The following is a 22,416-nucleotide window of genomic DNA, read 5'->3' as shown; positions in this document are numbered from 1 at the left end:
GATTTCTGACTGCATTGACAGCTAAGGTAACTGCAGCTTAACAATTAAAACAGATTTCTATTTTCTAACAAGTAGTTCAGATATATGGTTACTTTCTTATGTAAGCTCTGGTTCCATTAATGCTTCATGTTTCCTCTAGCTAAACTTCCTTTTCCACTACTTATAATTCTTGCTCCTTCTGCTCCATAAAGGCTCATCTTAAAAATGTTTATGTTGTTAACTCATGTTGTTATCTCTTATAAACTTATAAGCTACAGGAAACCCAATCAGATCTACCTCCAATGGACCAAATAAGACTCCACCCAGATAAGTACATCTGCCTAAAGCTCACTACCTATTCTAAAAGGTGGGATTCCTCTAGATTTCAAATGTGGGTTTCAAATGTACATCTAAAAATTTTTCTTTCTTTACTGAGATAGTTGAGCCAAACCCGCACAGGGACCTAGATTTTCTCGTGACCAGTCCTTGCCGGCCACCCTGGCCCACCCCATCAGGCCTGGCATAGCGGCAGCTGCATGGCTGGCGCTGCGGTTGCCTATTCCTCTTAACTGATGCCACTGCCTCGAGTTCCCGTACTGTCTCTCGTTCCACTGACTGCCACAGTGACCTTCTCCCGCCATCATCTCCCTGCCGCCTCCACTGCTGCTGCCACCGCCACGTGCCACAGCTGCCTCCCCGTCTGCTGCCATGGCTGATCTGCCAACAGCTGCCCGACTCACAGACTTCCAACACGTGAGTTGTCGCCATTACTCAAGCTCTAGACACTTGCTGGCCACTGCTCCACCATGTGTGCCAATAGCTCTCGCCACGTGGGCTGCTGAGATAGATCAGCTACACACCACACGGTTTCACTTTTCCTGATACCAGATCATGGCTAAGGCTCCCGCACAAACATCGGCAAATTGGTAGGGATTGTCACTCCAGTTGGCAGAGAGAATCCCTGATTTCCCATAAAAGGCCTGGCCAGCCTTTGCAGGCAAAGAGGGTTACTTCTCTATAGCCACAGTTTTGAGACAGACATTGACCATTGAGAAGGTCCCGCCGGGAGTGCCCTTCACTTTATCCCTTCCCCCAGGGCTCCAGCAGCCAGTTCACTCAGCTGAAGACCAGGCCTGGCGAGGGCACTCTCTGCCAGATCCGGGATCTGGCGAAGCCACCAGGAGTCCGAGTGATGACTCGCAACCCCTGTGCATAGGCAAAACTTACTTTCCTACCGAGTTTTATCCACTGGGACATTGGATTGGATAGCTACGTAGCCCCTCCCTGTACCTTCCCAATGGGCAACTCAATGTCTCAAAAGGGGTCACCAGGCTCCCGACTGGGATGTCTCATGGAAAATTCCAAATCTCTAACACTGACACCTCAGCTAAAGACATCTAAATTGATACACTCTACAACAATGCTTGGACTCAGTATCCACTAGATAATGACTCAAAATGGCACCCTAGACTCATTAATTTTATGAGACCTTCACTCATACTGCCAAAGATCTGGTAAATGGAAAGAGGTTCCCTGTGTACAGGCGTTTGTCTATCTCCGCTCTAATGCTTCTCTGTGTTCTTGTAACCCCACCCACCTCCTTTTAGCAATGAGGCAATAAGGCAGATGACACCACAGCTCTAGATCCAGCCAATGAGCCATCGCCACAAAATTCAAACTTCTACCTCAGCTTCTACTCATGCTACTCTAAGCTTTTTAAAACTCCCCTCCACAGCCAGACTCACATGTGGACGTGGACATGCCACTCAGCCTCAAGCACCACTGCAGGTGCCCCTTTCCTCCCTTTCTGTCCTCTTCTGTGCCGCAATCTTATAGTCTGACGTTCCATGCTTTACTATGAGTCTCACTAATAATTTACTTCCTGAGGAAAGCCTGCGAGTTTGGGAGCAGAAAAAATGCATGCAGACGAGATCCATCAAACAGATAGACTCTAACTTAGATCCTAAAAACCCAAAAGTTAAACAACTTCTAATAACCTATTTCTTTCCCAGAGCTACCCCGATATAAGAGACTAACTTAAAAGCTTGAGAGGGGACCCCCTAACTCCACAGGCAGAAGTCTTGGTGCTGGCCTTTAAAGTGTACCATGAGAAAGGTAAAAAGGCTCACAAATACCATATGTTGGCAAAGGCTTCCCGACCAGCCCCAGCCACTGCTACACCACCGGGCCCCTGCTACAGATGTGGTCAATAGGTCATTGGGCAAATGCTTGCTCCAGCCCTCACAAGCCAGGGGGCCATGTCCTAAGTATGATCCAGAGGAACACTGGGCTGTCAATTGCCCTGTGTCACGCAAGACAGAGGGACATCATGCCCAAATAATCCTCTAGCCTTCTAGGCTTGGCTATGGACAACTAAAGAGGCCTAGGCTCCCTTGACCTGACCACTGCAATCACGAACAGGGAGCCACGGATAGCTATCATGGTATGTGAGCAGCCCATCTCCTTCCTCTTGGACACCAGGGCCACTTACTCGGTTCTGACGGAGTTTTGGGGACCCACTTCTCCCTCCCATTTTCCTATTGTCAGGTAAGAGGACACATTACCTTCCTCACCAGATTCCAGCACTTACATTTTTAGTGGTGTACCTCTCAGTCATTCCTTTTTGGTAGTGCCAACATGTCCTGTCTACTTATTGGGAAAGAGATATTCTAGCTAAGTTGGGAGCCTCTATTTCCTTTGCTTCCCCCTTCCATTTCCTGAACCCAAGCTTGCTAGCAACCCTCTGCTTCTCCTAGCCAGTCAACCTACTAACACAAACATGTTTCCTTTACCAGCTTCTCAGGTAGACCCCCGAGTCTATTGCTAAACACTCTTCTGTTGTCATCCAATTACTAGACCCTACCAGGACCCTTTTAAGGTGATTCTTGAGACGCCTGCAGCTCTTTTACCACATACAAGATCCATGAGATCCCAGGTGGGAGACAGAAGTTGTTGGTAAGCTCTACTGTAAAAAACCAGCCAGAGTCCCCCCTGTAAGTATTATCAACATTCAGCTGCCCTGACTCTGACGTTGCCATAACTCCACACCTTTCCCCTATCCCTCTTCATGGCATGGAAAGCCATTTTAAAATATCCAGGACACATTATAGTAATTTGCTCTGAACCTTATCAATCTTCTGTCTTCTTCAACGACAGACAAAAATTTCTCGTCAAACTATTTAGTTCCTGTTACCGGATTGCCAGCCACTGTCCATAGAGGAGCCTGATGTGAACATCTACCAGGTGGATCCAGATGGTGAAAGCCAGCTGCACCCCCTTACGATGCCCCAAGACAGCAGGAAGTAGCCAATGAGACTCGACGCCCTATTCCCCTTTCACCATCGGCCTCCCCCTTCCTTTTTTCCTCCTTTTTATAAGAAAAGGGGAGGGATGGCAGCATTAGGACTGCTCCTAAAAAATCTTTCTTTCTTCCAAACCAAATGTACTTAATCTCTACCTATAATGTATACATATGTGTGTTCCAGCATCTTGTCAAGTCCAGGTGCTTATTACATCTAGAACAGCTCCAGAGAAGCAACCTACAGATGCTTCAGCCTTCTCTCGAAGACACAGATGCTTCCACTGGACCTGTTCCTTCTGAGCTATCCTCAGATGGTTCCACAGAACCTGGACAACAAGGAAACAGTCAACTCTTAAGACTGGACAAACATCCCTACCCCCACTTTTCTAGACTCTCTAAAAAACATCGCCCCAAACAAGCATGAAGCAGTCAAGAGATCACAACGACCCTATTCCTGGTCCACCATCGCCTCTAATTTTTCTTTTTTAATTAAACCAAAATGGGGGAATGTTTGGATTCTGTAAACCTCACCTCTCAGTTACCTAGCAACAGCCAGGTATACCCCACCCCTCAATTACCCAGCAGTGGCCAGGTATGCTCCGCCCCAGTGACCTGACACTATAAAAGGGGCTGCTTGCCCCCTCCTCTCTCTCTTGGCCTCTCTTGCCCTTGTACTCTTGCAGCCTTGTTCTCCTACCCCTACCCCTCCTCTTCCCTTTCCCTTCCCCCCTCTCTCCCACGTGCTCATGGCCGGCCTCTAGTCCTCTACTTCTCTACTTCCCTCTTTCTCTCTCTCTCTCTCTCTCTCTCTCTCTCTCTCTCTCTCTCTCTCTCTCTCTCTCTCTCTCTGCTTCTACCACCCTCTTAACTTTCCCATGACCTGAATAAACTCTATTCTGTACTATATCATTGTGTGGCTGATCCCTCAGGGGGAAGGGATTCCCAACATGGACCCCCCAGAGGCATCTCCCTTGCCCCCAGGCCTTGCCGTACCTCCATGGGCCATATGCCCCCCACTCTCTTCATCCTTCCCCTAACACTTAATGCTAAAGTATTACAGTTTAAAAGTTGAATGACCCTAGAGACTCAGGTATTCAAACACTTGGTTTCAAACTAGTGGTCCTGTTAGAAGAATCAGGGTCCAGTTCGTTGACATAGACATTGAGAGGCAATCTGAGGATTATATCCTGGCCTGACGTCTGAGGATACCACAGACCAATATCATCACGGACCACATCAATTTGGCAACTCTGTCTTCCTGTTACATTGTTTATTTGATTACAGCAATAAGAAAACTTACTGAAAGAGTGACAACTGGCTTGGTTTGGTTTTCTCTAATGTATTCTTAATTACACTGGCCTGTGACATTCCAATCTCACTTATAACAATAGGTTAAGGACAACAAGCTAGATAAGCAGGTAAAAGTGGTTGGCTTGCAAGCCTGGAGACCAGAGTTTTAATCCCAGAACCCACATAAAGGTAAAAGAAAAGCCAATTCTACAAAGTTGTAATTTGACCACACATGTACTGTGATACATCAACATTACCCTTCACATATGTACACATACCACTCAAAAATAGGTTTAACTTTAAAAAGATAATAGCTTAAGTGAATGAAAATAATAACCAGGATGTAATGTTAATATACCATACTCTATAAAGAATGAAATGGAAAAATTACAAATAATGGCGAGAACTAGCAAGGATGCAAGCATCTGAATTCTACAAATACTACTGGTATGAATTGTACAACTGATTTGGATAACCATTTGTCAACACTTCCTAAAAACAAATATATCACAACATTAATTCCTCCTAGATATAATGCTTGAACATATGTTTGCAGCAGTTGTTTTTATAAAAGCTCTAAGCTGGTAGTTATGCAAATGTCCACAAACAACAGAATAGGTAACAAAATCCACTGAATTCTGTAGAATGATGAGAATGTTAACTATAATTACAAATAATAGCAGGATCATCCTGAGTGAGGTAACCCAGTCACAAAAGAACACTCATGGTATGTACTCACTGATAAGTGGATACTAACCCAAAAAGCTCGGAATACCCAAGAAAAAATTCACAGACCTTATGAAGCTCAAAGAGAAGGAAGGACAAAAGGTGGCTGCCTTGGTCCTTCTTAGAAGGGAGAATAAAGCCCTCACAGGAGGAAATACAGGGACAAATAAAGGAGCAGGGATCGAAAAAAAATATCATCCAGAGGCTGCCTCACCTGGGGATCCATCCCATATCCAGCCACCAAACCCCGGCACTATTGTTGATACCAAAGAGTGCTTACTGGCAGGAATCTGAGATGGATACCTCTCAGGAACTGTCAGAGTCATACTCATACAGAGGAGGATGCTTGCAGCCAACCATCGGACTAAACACAGGGACCCCAATGAAAGTGCTAGAGAAAGGACTGAAGGAGCTGGAAGGGTCTGCAACCCCATGGGAAGAACAAAATTTATCAACTAATGAAACCCACCACAGCTCCCAAGGACTAAAATACCAACCAATGAGTTCACATGGAGAGACCCATGGCTCCAGGTGCATATGCAGCATTCTCTGGCATCAACGGGAGTAGAGGACTTTGATCCAGTGAAGGCTTGTTTTCCCAGGGGAATGTCAAGGTGCTGAGGTAGGAGAGGGAGGTTGGGAGAGGAAACACCTTCATGAAGGCAAGGGGAGGGTGAGGGGGCTTGGAACTGATGGAAAGGGGATAACACCTGAATTGTAAATACAGAGAATATCCAACTTTTTAAAAAAGCAAATAATAGCAGGGACATTACAAAGATAATGTGGAGCAAAAGAAGTCCAACTACAGGAAATCATGTATACTAATATGATTCAATTTACATAAAAGAAGAAATATTCCACTACTGCCCATGAGCTGGCCACCTGTTTTGGTAATTAAAGTTTTATTGGAAGAGAGCCACATTCATGTGTGTTTGTATTGTCTTTGACAGCTTTAGAACTACAATTGCAGAATTGAGTAGTTGTGACAGAGACCATCTGGCCTACAATCCTAAAATATTTGCTCTCTGACTCTTTAAGAAAAAGTTAGCCAACCTTTGCTATAAAATAAAGTTCAAAAACAACCCAAATTAATCTCTGGCACTAGAAGTCAGGGTAAAAAATAGGATGAGAGAACAGTAAACATTATTATGAATTTCTCCTTTTCTCAAAGCTATAAAAGAAAATCTCACCTAGATACAGGGGTAGCAACTATTACCATAATAATGTCTGGGTCTTATCTACTGGTGCTGTGTACATAGTGCTGACCTCATTGTACAGGTTTCCATGGACACAGCTGGATGGACTGAAGCAGGGGTTAAACATTAATCCAGAAAACAAAGAACACCTGTGGAAATTTGAGACTAAATCAAATTGTAAGTCATATCGATGACAGTGACTTATTGTTTCCACGAGTCTCAACTAAGGATGATTTTGTACCTCCAAGAAACATTTGGCTAACATGAAGACAAGAATTATCACAAATTGGTGCTACTGCAAGGCAAAGGTCAGAGATGCAGCCCAGTAACCCTCCCAAGATACACAGGACAGAGCTTGTGTTTGGTTTTGAGTTAGTTGCACTTTTTTGTATGTTTGTTTGTATGAGTAAATGCTGTTTGTATTCAGGTTCCCACAGAGGCCAGAAGATTGTGTCGGGTCCCTGGAGCTGAAGTTCCAAGTAGATGTGAGTTGCCTACCATGGATGCTGGAAACTGAGCTCAGGTCCTCTATAAGAGTAGCAAGTACTATTAATGTCTGAGCTAATTCTCCAGTCTATTGTGTTAAGGTTTTTGTTTAAGTCAGTAAGAAAACTAAAGTTTATTTTGGAAAATAGCTTTGATCTGGGTCAGATGAATCTATTGTTTATTGCATGAAGTGAGACAAAGCATTGTCCAGGCAGGAGCAGGACACAGGTTGTTATCCTCATGGTATCCAGAAAGCAGTGACTAGTAAGTGGAAGGGACAAAACAGACTCTTCAAAAGCATTAACTCAGTGACCTTCTTCCTCCAGCTAAACCACATCTTCCACAGTTCCATCACCTCCTAATACCCTAGTAAAATTTTGAATTCATTAATTGGTTAAAGCAGTCATACTGTCAGAAGACCTCCTGATTTAATTCCTTCTGAAAATTCCCTCCAAACATACCTAGAAGAGTGATTTACTAATCTCCCTGGTGACTCTCAATTTGATCAAGATCCACTATCAAAGCTCCCCAATGAGAATAATTATTTGACCCAAAATATTAGTATTACTCAGTGTTAAAAAGTCTTGTTGAATAAATATCAAAAGAAGTTTAGTTCCTGTATAAGAAATATATATATCATCTAAAGTAGATATAATATGCAGCCAGTGACATGGCTCTATTGATAAAGGTGCCTGTTGCCAATCCCAGAAACCTAAATTAGATATCCTGGTCCTATATAGTGGAAGGAAAGAACTGTGAGTTTTCCTCTCATCTCCGCATGTCCACATGGTCACTTTACAAACCACTCCACACATATACAAAGAAACAATGAATAAATAATGCACATCTTAATTGATAGTAATAGGAAAACTGAAACTGGATTATCAATAATAAGACTGAAACTGTTGTCTAATCACTATTAAATATGAGTATTATAATATACCTAATGCATTACTAATAAGTTTAACTAAAGTGATTATCATGTGGAACAGTGAAAAACTAAACCATAGACTCAGAGATTGACCCCTTAACTGAACGTGTTACTAGTTGTATGACTTTAGCTACTCTTTGTACCTACATTTTCTCATCTGTAAAATGGGAATTAGAGTAGTACCAAAGTCAAAGAGTTGCTATGAACATGAAGGCACTATATATGAAACACGTATATGAAAGAATGCCAATTTGTAAGTATAATTTCTGCACTCAAAAATCCAAGGCAAGAATACTGAGATTTCCTGGCCAGCCTATGCTATAGAGACAATATATCAAAAACAAAACAAAATCCACAAATTTGTTTACATAGCAAATGCTATGTAAATATGAACTGTATATTATTGTTATTATAATCACCATTGCAATATGTTACACAAACAAGAGAATAGTAATAGAAAGGAAATTAAGTTAAATGGAAATGGAGAGGACAAACTTCAGAATTACAAAATCCTAGTCAGTGGGACAGGGTGATGTTGTAGTAAGTATGCAATCTGAGACAGATATTTCTACCCCATGTTTAATCATTCAGTTCCCAGATAAAAGACACACAACTTTTATATTTATAATAAGCCTTAAATGTAATAGAGCTGGGCAGAAATTGACCCTCTAAGCTATTAGAATCTACTTCCCCTTCAATAAACCCGAGTTATAACTTGCCTTGTTCCATCCATGTTATTATGATTCACCTACCCATAGCGTTTTCACTTCTTTCCACCTTCTCTCCTCTCTTCATGTCTCTCAGACTCCAAGCTCAGGAACCAAAACTTTACCTACCATTTTTTTCTGCCCAGTGATAAAGTGTCACGATCTTTATTGAACCATTAGTTTTAAATTAAAGAACAAGGTAACATAGTTTTACTTTTTGTATGTGCAGATTCTCTCATCCTTTGGGGCAACCAAACCTTAGGAGCCAGTATTTAGCATTGCAATACATAGCAACAGACCAATCAATATGTTACCACCATAAACATATGTCATCAATAGGGTGACATATGTTTATGGTGGTAAACAGGTGTTCCAAAAAGAATAAAACCTCAGAACTGATCACAAGTGTCTTAACTTGGATAAGCAAGCAAGCACCTGATAGTGCTGTTCAACATAATAAGCATTGGAGGGAAAACAGATCTGGGAAAAACATAATGTGTGCAGTGTAAGTCATGTTGAGTTTGAAACTTTGTGTACTCCATATCTACGGCTCATAATGATGTGGGGGTGTCATATTTATAACATTTAAAAATAATCTCTGATTATAAAATTTAATTTGTGCTATAAAAGGTATAATATTTTGATAAAGTTATTGTAAGATATCCACAACAATTTAGGAAATGTAATAAATATAAACATCTTGTATAAAATTGTCATTCTCCCAGTGTTTGCATAATTTCTCTTGATGAGGCATATAACTGTTGCAACATTTGCTTAATTGATAATTTGTGCATAATTTTCTAAACTTTGGAACATAATTATCATCACTTGAGTCAGAGTTAACACTGCAATGAAACACATTGGTGAAATACTGTAGACACCAATGAAGTTTTAAAGATAGCAAACAAGGAAAAAGAAAGAAGAATGTGATTAATATAACAACAGCAAGATTCTGTCAAACTCTTCATGCCTTAATGTATCTTAGGGTGAGATAAATTTGGACATAACCAGAGCATTAATCTAAAACAATATTGATTGAGCTTTTAATGAAGCAAACCAAGACCAGAGGATTTGGGTTTTAATTTCAACTCTCTGTTATATATTTGAATATGAACAGGCCATTTAAAATCTCCAAGACTTAGTCTCCTTATCATTATTTCAAAAGGAATTGCCAGTGAAGATCTTTGCAATTTCTACAGCTTGTTACTGAAGCATCTGGTTCTGCATGGTATTCTCTTGGACTTTTAATTTCTCGTTCATTAATACTCAGCATGCTTGTCCCACTATTCCATTGAAAGGATTAGATTAGCTATAGCTTATAAAAGGGTTTTGAGAAGTTAAGACTGATTTGCAAATATATAACATAATACTATAAAATTATTTTTCTTTTTCCTCTTTTCTGTGTTGGTGTGTGTGTGTGCATGTGTATGTGTGTGTTATGCATACACGTGTGCTAATTTGTGCTGCATAGCAGTTTCCCTTATAAGGCTGGATTTCCATGTGGATCATCAAGTCTGCCCAGAATTTTTATGGGTTCTGCGGATCTGACCTCTAGACTTCCTGCTCTCCTGGCAAACAACCACTGAGCAGCCTTTCTAGCCCGTGAACCATAGCTTTCAATTCATGCCAATAAAGTTGTTTTGAAATTGAACATGATTCTATTAGCAATTTATCAGAACCTTTCACACGTGGTGAAAGTGAGGCATAAAGTAAATATTCTAAGAGAATCTTTCCAGAGATGTGGTATAAAATATCACAGAGAAACAATGTTATACTCTGTAGTCAGCATTGTTGCACTTAGACAAGATAACAGTTGCCATTTTAACAGTACCTTTCATGGCTTATGTCAGCCAGGAATTTGAAGAGGGTTCAGATGAGAAGTTCCAGGTCAAAGAATGTCATTGGATTTGGTATGGAGTGGTGCTAGGAGAGTAGGGATAGGGGCACTGGAGCAACCACCCAGGTTGATCTCTCTGTGTAAGCTCAACATCCTTACCTGTAGTCTTCCGTGAGCTTCTTTGACTCCATCCCAGCCTGGCAGCTTCATGGCAATCATTCTGCTTATATAGATGATGCTGGTCTCAAGATGCTGCTGTTTTTCTAACAAAGCAAAGATTTATTGCTTTTCATGACCAAAACCTAGAAATCACACAGTCATCAAAACAGCCACAAAAGTTTACTGTCTAGGGAAGAAGACATAGATTTCACCTCTTGAAGAAAAGATCGTCAATAACATGTTTTTCATATCATGGTATCATGTCAATACCATGGTGAGGCACACTTGGAAGGAGAGGGAATAATATAGATTTATGACTAAGTAAAGAAAAAATTGAGCTCCTACCTAAGTAATATTTCATTATGTGCATCATCTGAGATGGGTGTCTCAGATGTTCAAAGCCAATCTTGACTGTATGGAATTTGAGGCTAGACTGAGCTACAATAAGACCCCTTTCTTAGAGTGCGTCGGGCAGGCGCGTGAGCCGAGGCGCTGGCTGCGTGCGGAGGAGGACTATGAAGCTGCCAAACATCCTGCTCACCGGTACACCAGGGGTTGGAAAAACCACACTAGGCAAAGAACTTGCATCCAGATCTGGCCTGAAGTACATTAATGTGGGAGATCTAGCTCGGGAAGTCTGATCACCGGATATCATGGAGTCTGGCAAGATGGAGTATCCCAAGAGCATGCCGAAAGATGCACAGATGATGGCACAAATCCTGAAGGATATGGGGATTACAGAATATGAGCCAAGAGTTATAAATCAGATGCTGGAGTTTGCCTTCCAATATGTGGCCACAATTCTAGATGATGCTAAAATCTATTCAAGCCATGCTAAGAAAGCTACTGTTGACGCAGATGATGTGCGATTGGCAATCCAGTGCCGTGCTGACCAGTCTTTCACTTCTCCTCCCCGGAGAGATTTTTTATTAGATATTGCAAGACAAAGAAATCAAACCCCTTTGCCATTGATCAAGCCATATTCAGGTCCTAGATTGCCACCTGATAGATATTGCTTAACTGCTCCAAACTATAGGCTTAAGTCTTTACAAAAAAAAGGCACCTACTCCTGCAGGAAGAATAACTGTTCCAAGGCTAAGTGTTGGTTCAGTTTCTAGTAGGCCGAGCACTCCCACACTCGGCACACCAACTCCACAGGCCATGTCTGTTTCAGCTAAAGTAGGCACTCCGATGTCGCTCACGGGGCAGAGGTTTACAGTGCAGATGCCTGCTTCTCAGTCCCCTGCTGTCAAAGCTTCCATTCCTGCAACATCGGCAGTTCAGAATGTTCTTATTAACCCATCGTTAATTGGGTCCAAAAACATTCTTATTACTACTAATATGGTATCACAAAATACAGCCAATGAGTCAGCCAATGCACTGAAAAGAAAACGTGAAGATGATGATGATGACGATGATGATGATGATGATGACTATGATAATTTGTAATCTAGCCTTGATGCATGAAACGTGTATTCTTGGTCTTGGATCCATTGTACTGAAAGCATGTTCGATGTTTTAAAGCTGTACTTTAGAAAGTGGTATTTAATAAGTATACTTACTATGCTTTTTGATTGAAATGTTCAGTTTTACTAGAACTAGTAATGGTTTTTCATCTCACCCTTTATGCATAAAAAATAAACTTGTCATTTATCAATATGGAAAAAAAAAAGACCCCTTTCTTAAGAAACTTAAAGAAAAAAAATCATATTCCCAAAAGAATTAGTGGATGTAAACCGTGGGTAGCCTTCTTTGGAAAATACAACTGCCATGCTTTTGTTGCAGAGTTTAAGACCACCAGGAAAAGGCAACTAAGAAAAACTTAAATTTAAAAGATAAAAAACAAGTCTATACCAACATTGCAACAGTGGCTTCATCCTGCCAATATGAAAGCTGCTGATGAAGGGGAAGACAGGCTGGGTTTTTGGTTTATCTAAGACACAAAACCCACAATTGTCTCAACCCTATGGATTTTCTGTTGCATGAAACATTGTTATGGTTCTGTTGTTTGTTTGCTTGCTTATTGTTTTTATGAGCAAGCTGCAGTTAAGCAAGATAACAGGAGCAGAATGAGCATCTGGTTAGCATTTTAGGATAACAGTTACACACTAAGGGGAACAGGGAACACTTAGGAAATGAGCCAGATGGCTCTGAGACCAGTGTCCTTAGATTGCTGTTAAGACACAACTGCTGACAGGGTTGACCTTAGGGTTGTGGTCTAGACATCCTATGGTTAGGCTAAAAATAATGTCCTGCCGACTCCCAGGTTTTATTTCTGGTTTTACACAGTAACTTGGTTTAAAATGGAGCTAGTTTTACCATTATATTTTGTTATAAATTATTTGAGTTTCATATGCATAGCACTTATCATAAATTCAGTTATCAAACTAAGTTAGGCCTTACCATTGTTTTTCAGTCATGTTTTCTTATACACTGCAGCTCAATAAAAGTCCTAGAACCGGGAACTTCCAGCTGAACCCTCATCCAATTACTGGCCCACAGAAACCATGCAAAATATTAAAACAACTACTATTATCATATGTTGTTTAGATTGATGGTAGAACTTTCTTCTAGAAAATATTGCCAAGAGTTAGCAGAATGGCTCCTGTATGAACACACATATGCACACATTTTTGTACATATGTGTGCATGCACACACACATATAATAATGACAAAAGCATTAAGTGCACTAATTTTATAACAGTGACATAAAAACAATCTTACCCTTTACATTTTATTTTCTCCTCTGGGTTACTTCTATCGTGGAAAAAGTTTTTTGGTGTCTATAAGTGAAAATAAAGCAAAAATATTAATAGGGTGTTAATGTAATAAACCATTAAGATACTTTACTTGTTTAAGGCTAAGTCTTTGTAATATGTTGTGTAATTTTTATACTTCAAATAAGATGCTGACTTTTGGCTGGCAATTCTTAATCTGTATTCAATATCAGAATATTCACTGTTGGAAAAGTAAACACATTTAATCTAGCATGACATTACATGTCTGTAATCACAGTAGTTTGGAGGTATTAGCAGGACGATCAGAAGTTCAATCCCAGCCTCAGCTTCATAGTGAGTGTAAAGCCAGCCAAAGCTACATGAGACTTAATCACAAAACAGGGCAGGGGGCAGGGGGTAGGGGACACCTAGATTCACATATCTAAATTTTTAGTAAAATATTCCTAAATTTTTCTACTGACTATATTGAGTATCATCTTTAAGATTTACTTTGAGTCTCATTCAGCCGAAGTTACAGGAAATTATGAGCCACCCCGCATAGATGCTAGAAATGGAACTTGGGAACTGTGCAAGTACAGTACTTGTTTTTAATTGCTGAGCCATCGTATCAGTCCTACATATAAACTTTAGGTTTTCTTTTTGAAACAGGGTGTCACATATTCCAAGCTGGCCTTGAACTCCTTAGTCTCCTACCTCAGCCTCTCACATACTAGGATTATAGTTATGGACTACAACACCCAGCTTGCTTTCAGTATTCACAGTTTTGTTTATATGTTAGATTAGTTTCTTTAAAGTATGTATGCATAACCAAAGGCATACTGGTTGCATTTATAAACAAACAGGATTTATCTTAGTAAATAAACTGATTTATTATTGAGATAGACTATATATGATAAAAAGTTTTATAACCATTTTCAATGTACAATTTAGTAGTATAAAGTACATTCATGCTGATATGTAACCACCATTATCCATTCTTCTACTTTAATAACAACTAATCTACATACTGTGTTTATGAATTTTCCTACTCTTAGTTCCACATACAAATGAAACCATGTGATATTTGGATTATTTCACGTACCACAATATTAGCAAGATTTGTCCATATTGTCCACTGGGAATTTACTTTTAAATGTCAAAAATATTTCTTTGTTGAATATACCATTCATATGCTGATGGATATTTGGGATGTTTCTACCCCTTGACTTTTGAAAAATTATGTTGCTATGGTCATTGGGATACAAGTATCTACTTGAATCTTTGCTTTCTACTCTTCTGTGTACTATACAGATGAGGAATTGTTGAATCTGATGGTTATTATTTTTAGGGGCACAGACAAGAATTCCAGATTAATTTTAGGTGTTTTAATTACTTACACATATTTTCATTAGGATTTTGATTAAAATTACAATCATTTTGTAAACAAATCTAATGGGTACTGTTAAGGCAATCTTTGATGATATGCATAAATAATATATTACTCAAATAGGAAATCAATTTCTTCTTTACTTAGCCAAAAAATTATATTACACACTCACCTCCAAAGGCTCAGGGACCATCAAGGAGAGGGGAGCAGAATGGTTGTAAGAGCCAGAGATCATTGAGGACCAAAACAAAACAGTATTATCTGGATAAGACAGGGCCATTGTGTTCATAAATGTATACTAGCTGTGGTTGTCTGAACAAAATCTGCACAAATTCGGACTACTGGGCATTCTGTTTCTAGTGGTATTTACATTGAAAATTGTTTTAATGAATGGGGATTGAAGATACAAGTCTTTCTTTATCTCCCACAATCTATAATTCAGTGCCTTGTACTTGCTAGGGCTTTAGAATATATGATTAGTTCATGAAAGGAAGAGAGCACCCTCCCTGAACTTATGGTTCTGTGGATGGAAACCAAAGCCTCATATATGCTAGGCAAGCACTCTGCCACTGAACTGTATCCATAGTTTCAAGAAGGTGATTTTTCAGTTAAAAAAATGTTTTAAGTACATGGTTTCTGATGGATTTTGTGTGGGGAATGTCTTTTATTTTGTCTTTTAAACACAGCCTCTCTAGGTAGCCCTGGCTAGCTAGACCTCCCTATGTAGACAAGGCTGGCCTTGAACTCACAGAGACCAACCTGTCTGTCACAATTGAGTATGTGATTAAAGACATAAGATAGTCTTATTTCTCCAACTGGTTTTTATGAGAATATAAGTGAAATAAACAATACTGTTAATGTCTCTTTTTTTCATAACTCATATAACTTGGGTTTTAAAAAAATGGAAAAATCTTGGAAATAGGAAAAACTTGAAATTTATGTATTTGTGACTTTAGAAACAATAAAGGCACAACATTAAAGAACATTTGCATCTACCTTTTACTTCTTTGTTCAAAATATATAATCAGGAAATCTGGGAAATACACAGTGGGAAGAAGCTTGTATGGCATGCCCAAGACAACACATTCAGTTCCAAGTGCTATGAAACAAATCAACAACAAATAGCAACAAAGTGTGTTTCATTCAATTTAAAGTATTTTAAAATAATATGAGACTGACACTACTCCATCTATAGTGGGCCCATTTAACCCATAAGAAAGATATAGTTTTATCACAGGGTCACAATGAGAACTCTAGTAAATTCTTAAAATATCTGTTGTATTTATTGCTATAAAGAGACACCAGGAACATGGCAACTCTTATAAAGGAAAACATTTAATTGGGGCTGGCTTATGGTTTCAGAGGTTTAGTCTGTTATTATCATGGCAGAAGTACAGCAGTGTCAGGCAGACATGGCACTGGAGAAAGAGCTTAGAGTTTTACATGGACAGCATGAAGTGACAGTAACACACTGGCTACATCAAAGCCCACCTCTAGTGACATGTCTTCTCCAATAATGTCACAACTACTCTAAGAAGGACACACCTCCTAATAGTGTTGCTTCCAACAGATCTATGGAGGCCATTATTATTCAATTCACTACAATACCTTTGTCTTTTTAATTTATTAGGCTTATATTTATAAGGCAGACAGTGAGACAGAGAGAGAGACAGAGAGGGAGAATATACAAGCATAAGCACAGGAAATAGGGTGGGAACACTTGCCATGGTACACATGTAGAAGACAGAACAACTGAAAGAGGTGGCTCTTTCCCTCCACTGTGTGAGTTTTTTGTTGGGGGGGGGGGGGCTCTAACTCAGGCATCAGGCATGTTTACTCACTAAGTCCACCAGTCCAGCACTAATTACACACACACACACACACACACACACACACACACACACACACACACAGAACAGGCCAGAATGAGTCTGGATCTCATTTTATAGAATGTAAAGTCAGTGTAAATGCTTTATAGCAAAATCAGCTATCAAATATTAACAAAGAAGATGAAGCTTCTAGGATTGCAAAGTAATTCATAGTTTAAATATCAATCAATGCACACATGATACATTGTACTAAGGAAGAAACTGTTCACCAAAATAGAAGCTGACCTATTCCAAGTGCTGAGGTCCAAAGCAGGAATTGTTGGGGTCCAGCCTTGGCACAGAAGCAGGGATATCTGGAAGGCACATAATAAACACAGACTACTTTTTAAGTTAAAACTAACAGGCAATTTTTCAAGGCTTAATGTCCCCCCCCCTTCTTCCCTCCCTCCCTCTCTTTCTCTCTCTTGTGTGTTCATTTGAAGCTTGAGGCTGTACATATTTTGTATTTTCTTGTGTAATCTGTTTTTTCTTGTGTCTTTTTTGAACTATTATACTCATATATTTCTTTGTGTTTTCCATTTACTCTCATATATATTCTCTATACACACTTCATAGATGTCTCACATATATCATATGTAATCTCTATTTACATATATTTTTCTATGTATATCTCATATTTTTTCTTTACTAATTTTTTTCCTTGTTCTTTTCATGCTCTTACATTTTCTCTCTTTGTTTCCATATGTTCTCTACTCTTGATTCTTACATATTCTGTAGCCTTTCTCTTGTCCCAGTCGTTTATTGATACTCCAAAAACAGGTAGAAAAAAAAGACATTGTATAATCATTGTTCAATCAAATTTAAAAGAATAACCACATCCCATAAGAACCAAGAATTACAATTGCTCCCCCTTTTTTAGGTCTTTGGTCAAAATAATAATAATAATAATAATAATAATAATAATAATAATAATAATAAACTTATCATAATTTAAACTTTGACTTGTTACATTTTAGAGTTCAGAGCTCTGATGTCAGCTATTTGTATTTTCTTTTGAAGCTCTAACAATAAATGATATGGGCAAAGCTGCCAGGCAGTTACCAGAAAAAATTCAAGTTAACCCTTAACTAGTAGTTTTGCTAGGTTTTTTTTTTTTTTTTGTACACTGTAAACAATGACTCTTTTAAGTCTCAATGTTTTGAATTAGTTTTACTAAGATTTTATTTATGCTAGACTCATTTATTTGGGAACCTCTCTCAAATGTTATATAAAACTTATTTCATAATATTAATAATTTAAAGGTGTGGCCTTGTTGGAGTAGGTGTGTCTCTATGGGTGTGGGCTTTAAGACCCTACTCATAGCTTCCTGGAAGCCAGTCTTTGACCAGGAGCTTTCAGATAAAGATGTAGAACTCTCAGCTCATTCTATACCATGTTTGTCTGGTTGCTGCCGTGCTTCTGTCTTGATGGTACTAGACTAAACCTTTGAATCTGTAAACCAGCCCCAATTAAATGTTGTCTTTTATAAGACTTGCCTTGGTGATGGTATCTGTTTTCAGCAGTAAAACCCTAACCAAGATGCTAACCATGGCAATGAAAAACTTATACAATGAAAGCTTTATGACACTGAAATAGAAGACAATACCAGAAGATGGGAAGAACTCCCATGCTTGTGGATTAGCAGTAATAATATTATTAAAATGGCCACCTTACCAAAAGTAATCTATAAATTTAATTCAATCTTCATAAAAATTCAAATGTAGTTGTTGACAAAACTTGAAAAGATAATCTTAAATATCATATTTAAACAAACAAGCAAAAGCTAGATAGCCAAAACAATCCTAGAATATTGAAAAACAAAACAACAAGATTCTAATGTAGACATCACTATCCCAGATTTCAACTTATGTGACAATGAATATCATTAAACTATGACTTACATTATTAGAGACTAGAGGTTTTGTTGGACATTACATTGTAGTCCCTTAAGACTTAAGACTATTAACCTACAGCATGCCCAGCTTTTTGTTTATTCTGCTCTTAAGAGAACAATGTAACATATCAACCTTATTTGCCTTGTATTTCCCATGTAACCAACTTTTAAACCTAAGATAATGCATAGTTATGTATTCTTCCATGCCCCTGACCTAGACTAATGGATGTGTATCATTTGCTGAAGCAACAAATATAGAGGTTGAAAGCAATTTCTAAAGTGACCATCCATTTATGGATACTGGTTGATAAACAATGGTTGTACTATCTAGTTTTATGTAAACTTGACATAAGGTATTGTCATCAGAGAGGAAGGAGCCTCAACAGAGAAAAATGCCTCCATAAGATCAGGCTGTACACAAGCCTAGAGGTGTCGCGCGCCCCACTTCCCGCCGGCAGGAAAGGGCGTGCAACAACAGGATTCTTCTGTGAACAACCTTTATTGTACAACACTCTGAGCAGGGGACCCCCGTGGAAGAAAAATGCACTGCTTATATATGCCCAGGAGACTCGTGTTGCTACCTGATTGGTGCACCCTCCAGTAACTCATTAGCATGCCCTGAGAGCGGGCTGTGACGTCTGTGGCACATACGCACTATGTCTCTTGGGCTCTGTTTGCTGAGTCATTGGCAGGAAGCCGGCGCCATGTTTGGGTGCGGCACAAACAGCTCTCAACATCTCCCCCTTCTCTCTTAAATAAAACATAAAACTTGGCTGATCAACCATCAAGCTCTTGTTGAACTTTTAGGGTTCAAGACCATGATCAGCAATAATTTTGGGTAAGGCACCTTCCTGCGTGCAATGGGAACAAGCCCTGCAGGGTGCAAAGGCTACCTACGTGTAGGATACCCATTCCTGGTGCAATGCCTCAAAGGCTCAGGGTGCAAGGGCTATCCAGACACAGACCCAACACTTTTCCTTAAGCATACGAAGCCAAACAGAGGGAGAGGTGCCCATTTCAAGTGCAGCAAGAGCTTGTGCTATGACCACTTTGTCAATTGTTGTTGAGTTTGCACTCCATCCAGAGCAGAAACACAGTCCCTCTGCACAAAAGCATGCCAAAAATTACTTGATAAGGCAAGAGTTTTATAATCCCCTAACCCTGCTATCTCCGTGTCTAAGGGCAAGTACAGTACATCAAAGGTTTTAATGGTGTCAAACAAAGGAGGAAATAGTTTTGCATTAAGGCAAATGGGCATCGGTTTTGGAAACACCGACAGAATCTACCAACTCGGTTCCGCTTGAATCGTCATGCCGGACAGGCTCATCAGAAGCAGATAGAACAGCTTCTTGTTCTGGTAGCACTCAACGTGTTAGACGTTCTGAGATCCAAATCGAGCTTGCTTCTCCCTGTGGAAACACACAAATAGCTCCCCTGGAGTGTATTAAGATAGGATCCGGGCCTTTCCAATTACCAGTGAGGACATCTTTCCATTTTACTAACTCTTTAGGTGGGACAGGCCATTGTCCACGGCGCTCGGCAGCTGAATGGCCATGAGCATCCAAATTTTAAAAATTTAAGGTAAGAAGTATAGTAGAAATGGCCATTTTGGGTGTGGGGGGGCACCTCTTCAATTCCCCCTTTTTGTTTGTTTAAATAAACCTTTAGGGTGCAATGAGCACGTTCAATGATGCTTGACCCTGAGGATTATAAGGCAATCCTGTCAGGAGTGAAACTCCCATGTGATGGCAAAATTGCTTGAATTTTGCTGAGGTATAGGCAGGACCATTATCTGTTTTTAACACTTTAGGTATGCCCCATGCACTCCACGCTTCAAGACAATGAGTAATAACATGAGAAGCCTTTTCTCCGGATAAAGGAGAAGCAAAAATGACTCTTGAACAGGTATCAATGGACACATATAAACGATACTGAGATAATTGTTTAGAATAATTTGCAGCTTTATTCAATACTGAATACTGGTCACACATAATCTTGAGAACTTCCATTGGCAGCCAAGCTGGGCAACCTGCCACAATATATCCATCCGTTTTTGAACCAGATCAATTTTCTAAGGTATTATTATAAACAGTTTTTATATTAGGAGAAAAATTAAAGAGGCCCTTAACTGCCCAACGTACTCCCAAAGATTAACAGCCAGTCTAAGTATGCAGGGCTGAATCTCTTCTTAATGTACAAAAAGGTGACCACTTAGGTTGGGCTGGAATAGACAAATTACCCTTTGGCTGGGAAATAGGCCAGCAACTGGCAATCCAGGTGGCATCAGCCTATCCAGGTTTTTTGTATAATTATCAGTGACTATATAAATTCGGACTGACTCTGCCAACTCTTTACCTTGCTTATGTTCGAGGCAGTGATAACCACAGACACTATTTTCATCCTCAAACATGGGAAACATTTGCCTGATGGAATGGTGTGTCTCCGGTGAACAAAAGAACTCGCACTTCCTCTCTGGATGAGGCGGAAGAGCAGAGGCGGCGGCTGCTTTAAGAGCTTCCGGTTTTGCTACAGGAGTCCTCCGCCCGGGCTGAAACCGCTTTGCCTCACATTCTGCTGCCTTCTCCTCTAAATCTTTCTCCACAGATTCAAATAATTTATCTTCTAACTCCTCTTCTGCCAGCTCTAAAGCTTTTTGCTCTTTTATCGGATACAAAGTATCCTCTCCGGGAAACTTGTACTTCGTTTCCCAGGGCACAATCATCTCTTCTTCCCGCGGTCTTTCTGCCTTTTGGTTTTTATTTAGTTTCATTTCGAAATTTGCTCCATTTCTGACTTGTTTTGAACATGCCTCTCAGAGCTTACCTGTTTTACCTTTTTTTCCTTGCGCGCTCCCTATTTTATTCTGCTCCATTTCTGACCCGCCTTCTTGGTGCTGTTTGATAACTTTCTGTCTAGCTAACTTCCACAACAGTAATGTTACAATAGTTACCACAAATGCAAGCAATAACCCTTCTACTGCCGGAGAAAATCCAAGAAGAGACATGCCTTCGTTTTTGGCATGCTCTTTTGGCACCCCGTAAAATCCAAAGAGAGACATGTCTCTTGGGGCTTACTATTTACCTTTTCGCAGTTCTGAATCCACTTTCTCGGACTGAAGATTCCGCTTGGCACCACTGGTGTTCAAAACGTCCCGGGATTCCGGCACCACTTGTCGTGCGCCCCACTTCCCGCCAGCAGGAAAAGGCGTGCAACAACAGGATTCTTCTGTGAACAACCTTTATTGTACAACACTCTGAGCAGGGGATCCCTGGAAGGAAAATGCACTGCTTATAAATGCCCAGGAGACTCGTGTCACTACCTGATTGGTGCGCCCTCCAGTAACTCATTAGCATGTCCCGAGAGCAGGCTGTGACGTCTGTGGCACATGCGCACTATGTCTCTTGGGCTCTGCTGAGTCATTGGCGGGAGGCCGGCACCATGTTTGGGTGCGGCACAAATGGCTCTCAACATAGAGGGAACTTTTTAAAATTAGTGATTGATGGAAGAGGGACAGACCATTGTGGGCAGGGCCACATGTAGAAGGAATGAGGTCTTTGTACTCTCAGATAGGCACTATAAAAACCAGTAATAGTAATGTTAAATGCACAGTGTTATGCTCTTCAACAGAAGAGATATGTACTGGTTTTCCACCCAGAAATCTGGAAATGGACTTAGATAATAGCCTAATGACCTGTGCTATCTGTAGGGACAGTTAGTACCCCACTCTCCCAGATTATTTTTACTCCAGAATCTGCCACTGTCTTCAGACACACCAGAAGAGGGAATCTGATCTTATTACAGATGATTGTAAGCCAGTATGTGATTTCTGGGAATTGAACTCAGGACCTCTGGAAGAGCAGCCAGTGCTCCTAACCACTGAGCAATCTCTCCAGCCCTCTCTAACTGCTGTTAATTAGCATCTCTTTCCTGTCCTTTC

At 40.1% G+C, this 22,416-nt stretch overlaps 1 protein-coding gene across 1 annotated transcript; it reads left to right on the top strand.

The window, feature by feature from the left end:
• The first annotated feature begins 11,104 nt into the window (after positions 1–11,104).
• On the top strand, positions 11,105–12,139 carry LOC308415906 (transcription initiation factor TFIID subunit 9-like). The gene is given in 2 exon segments (XM_080910928.1): positions 11,105–11,664; positions 11,666–12,139. Coding segments are annotated over 2 exon segments (795 nt in total). The 5' UTR covers positions 11,105–11,265; the 3' UTR covers positions 12,062–12,139.
• Positions 12,140–22,416: the final 10,277 nt, after the last annotated feature.

Source organism: Micromys minutus (assembly GCF_963924665.1).
Source record: "Micromys minutus genome assembly, chromosome: X".
NCBI classification, from domain to species: domain Eukaryota; kingdom Metazoa; phylum Chordata; class Mammalia; order Rodentia; family Muridae; genus Micromys; species Micromys minutus.
Note: the sequence above shows the minus strand (reverse complement) of the source record. Positions and strands in the feature narration are given on the sequence as shown.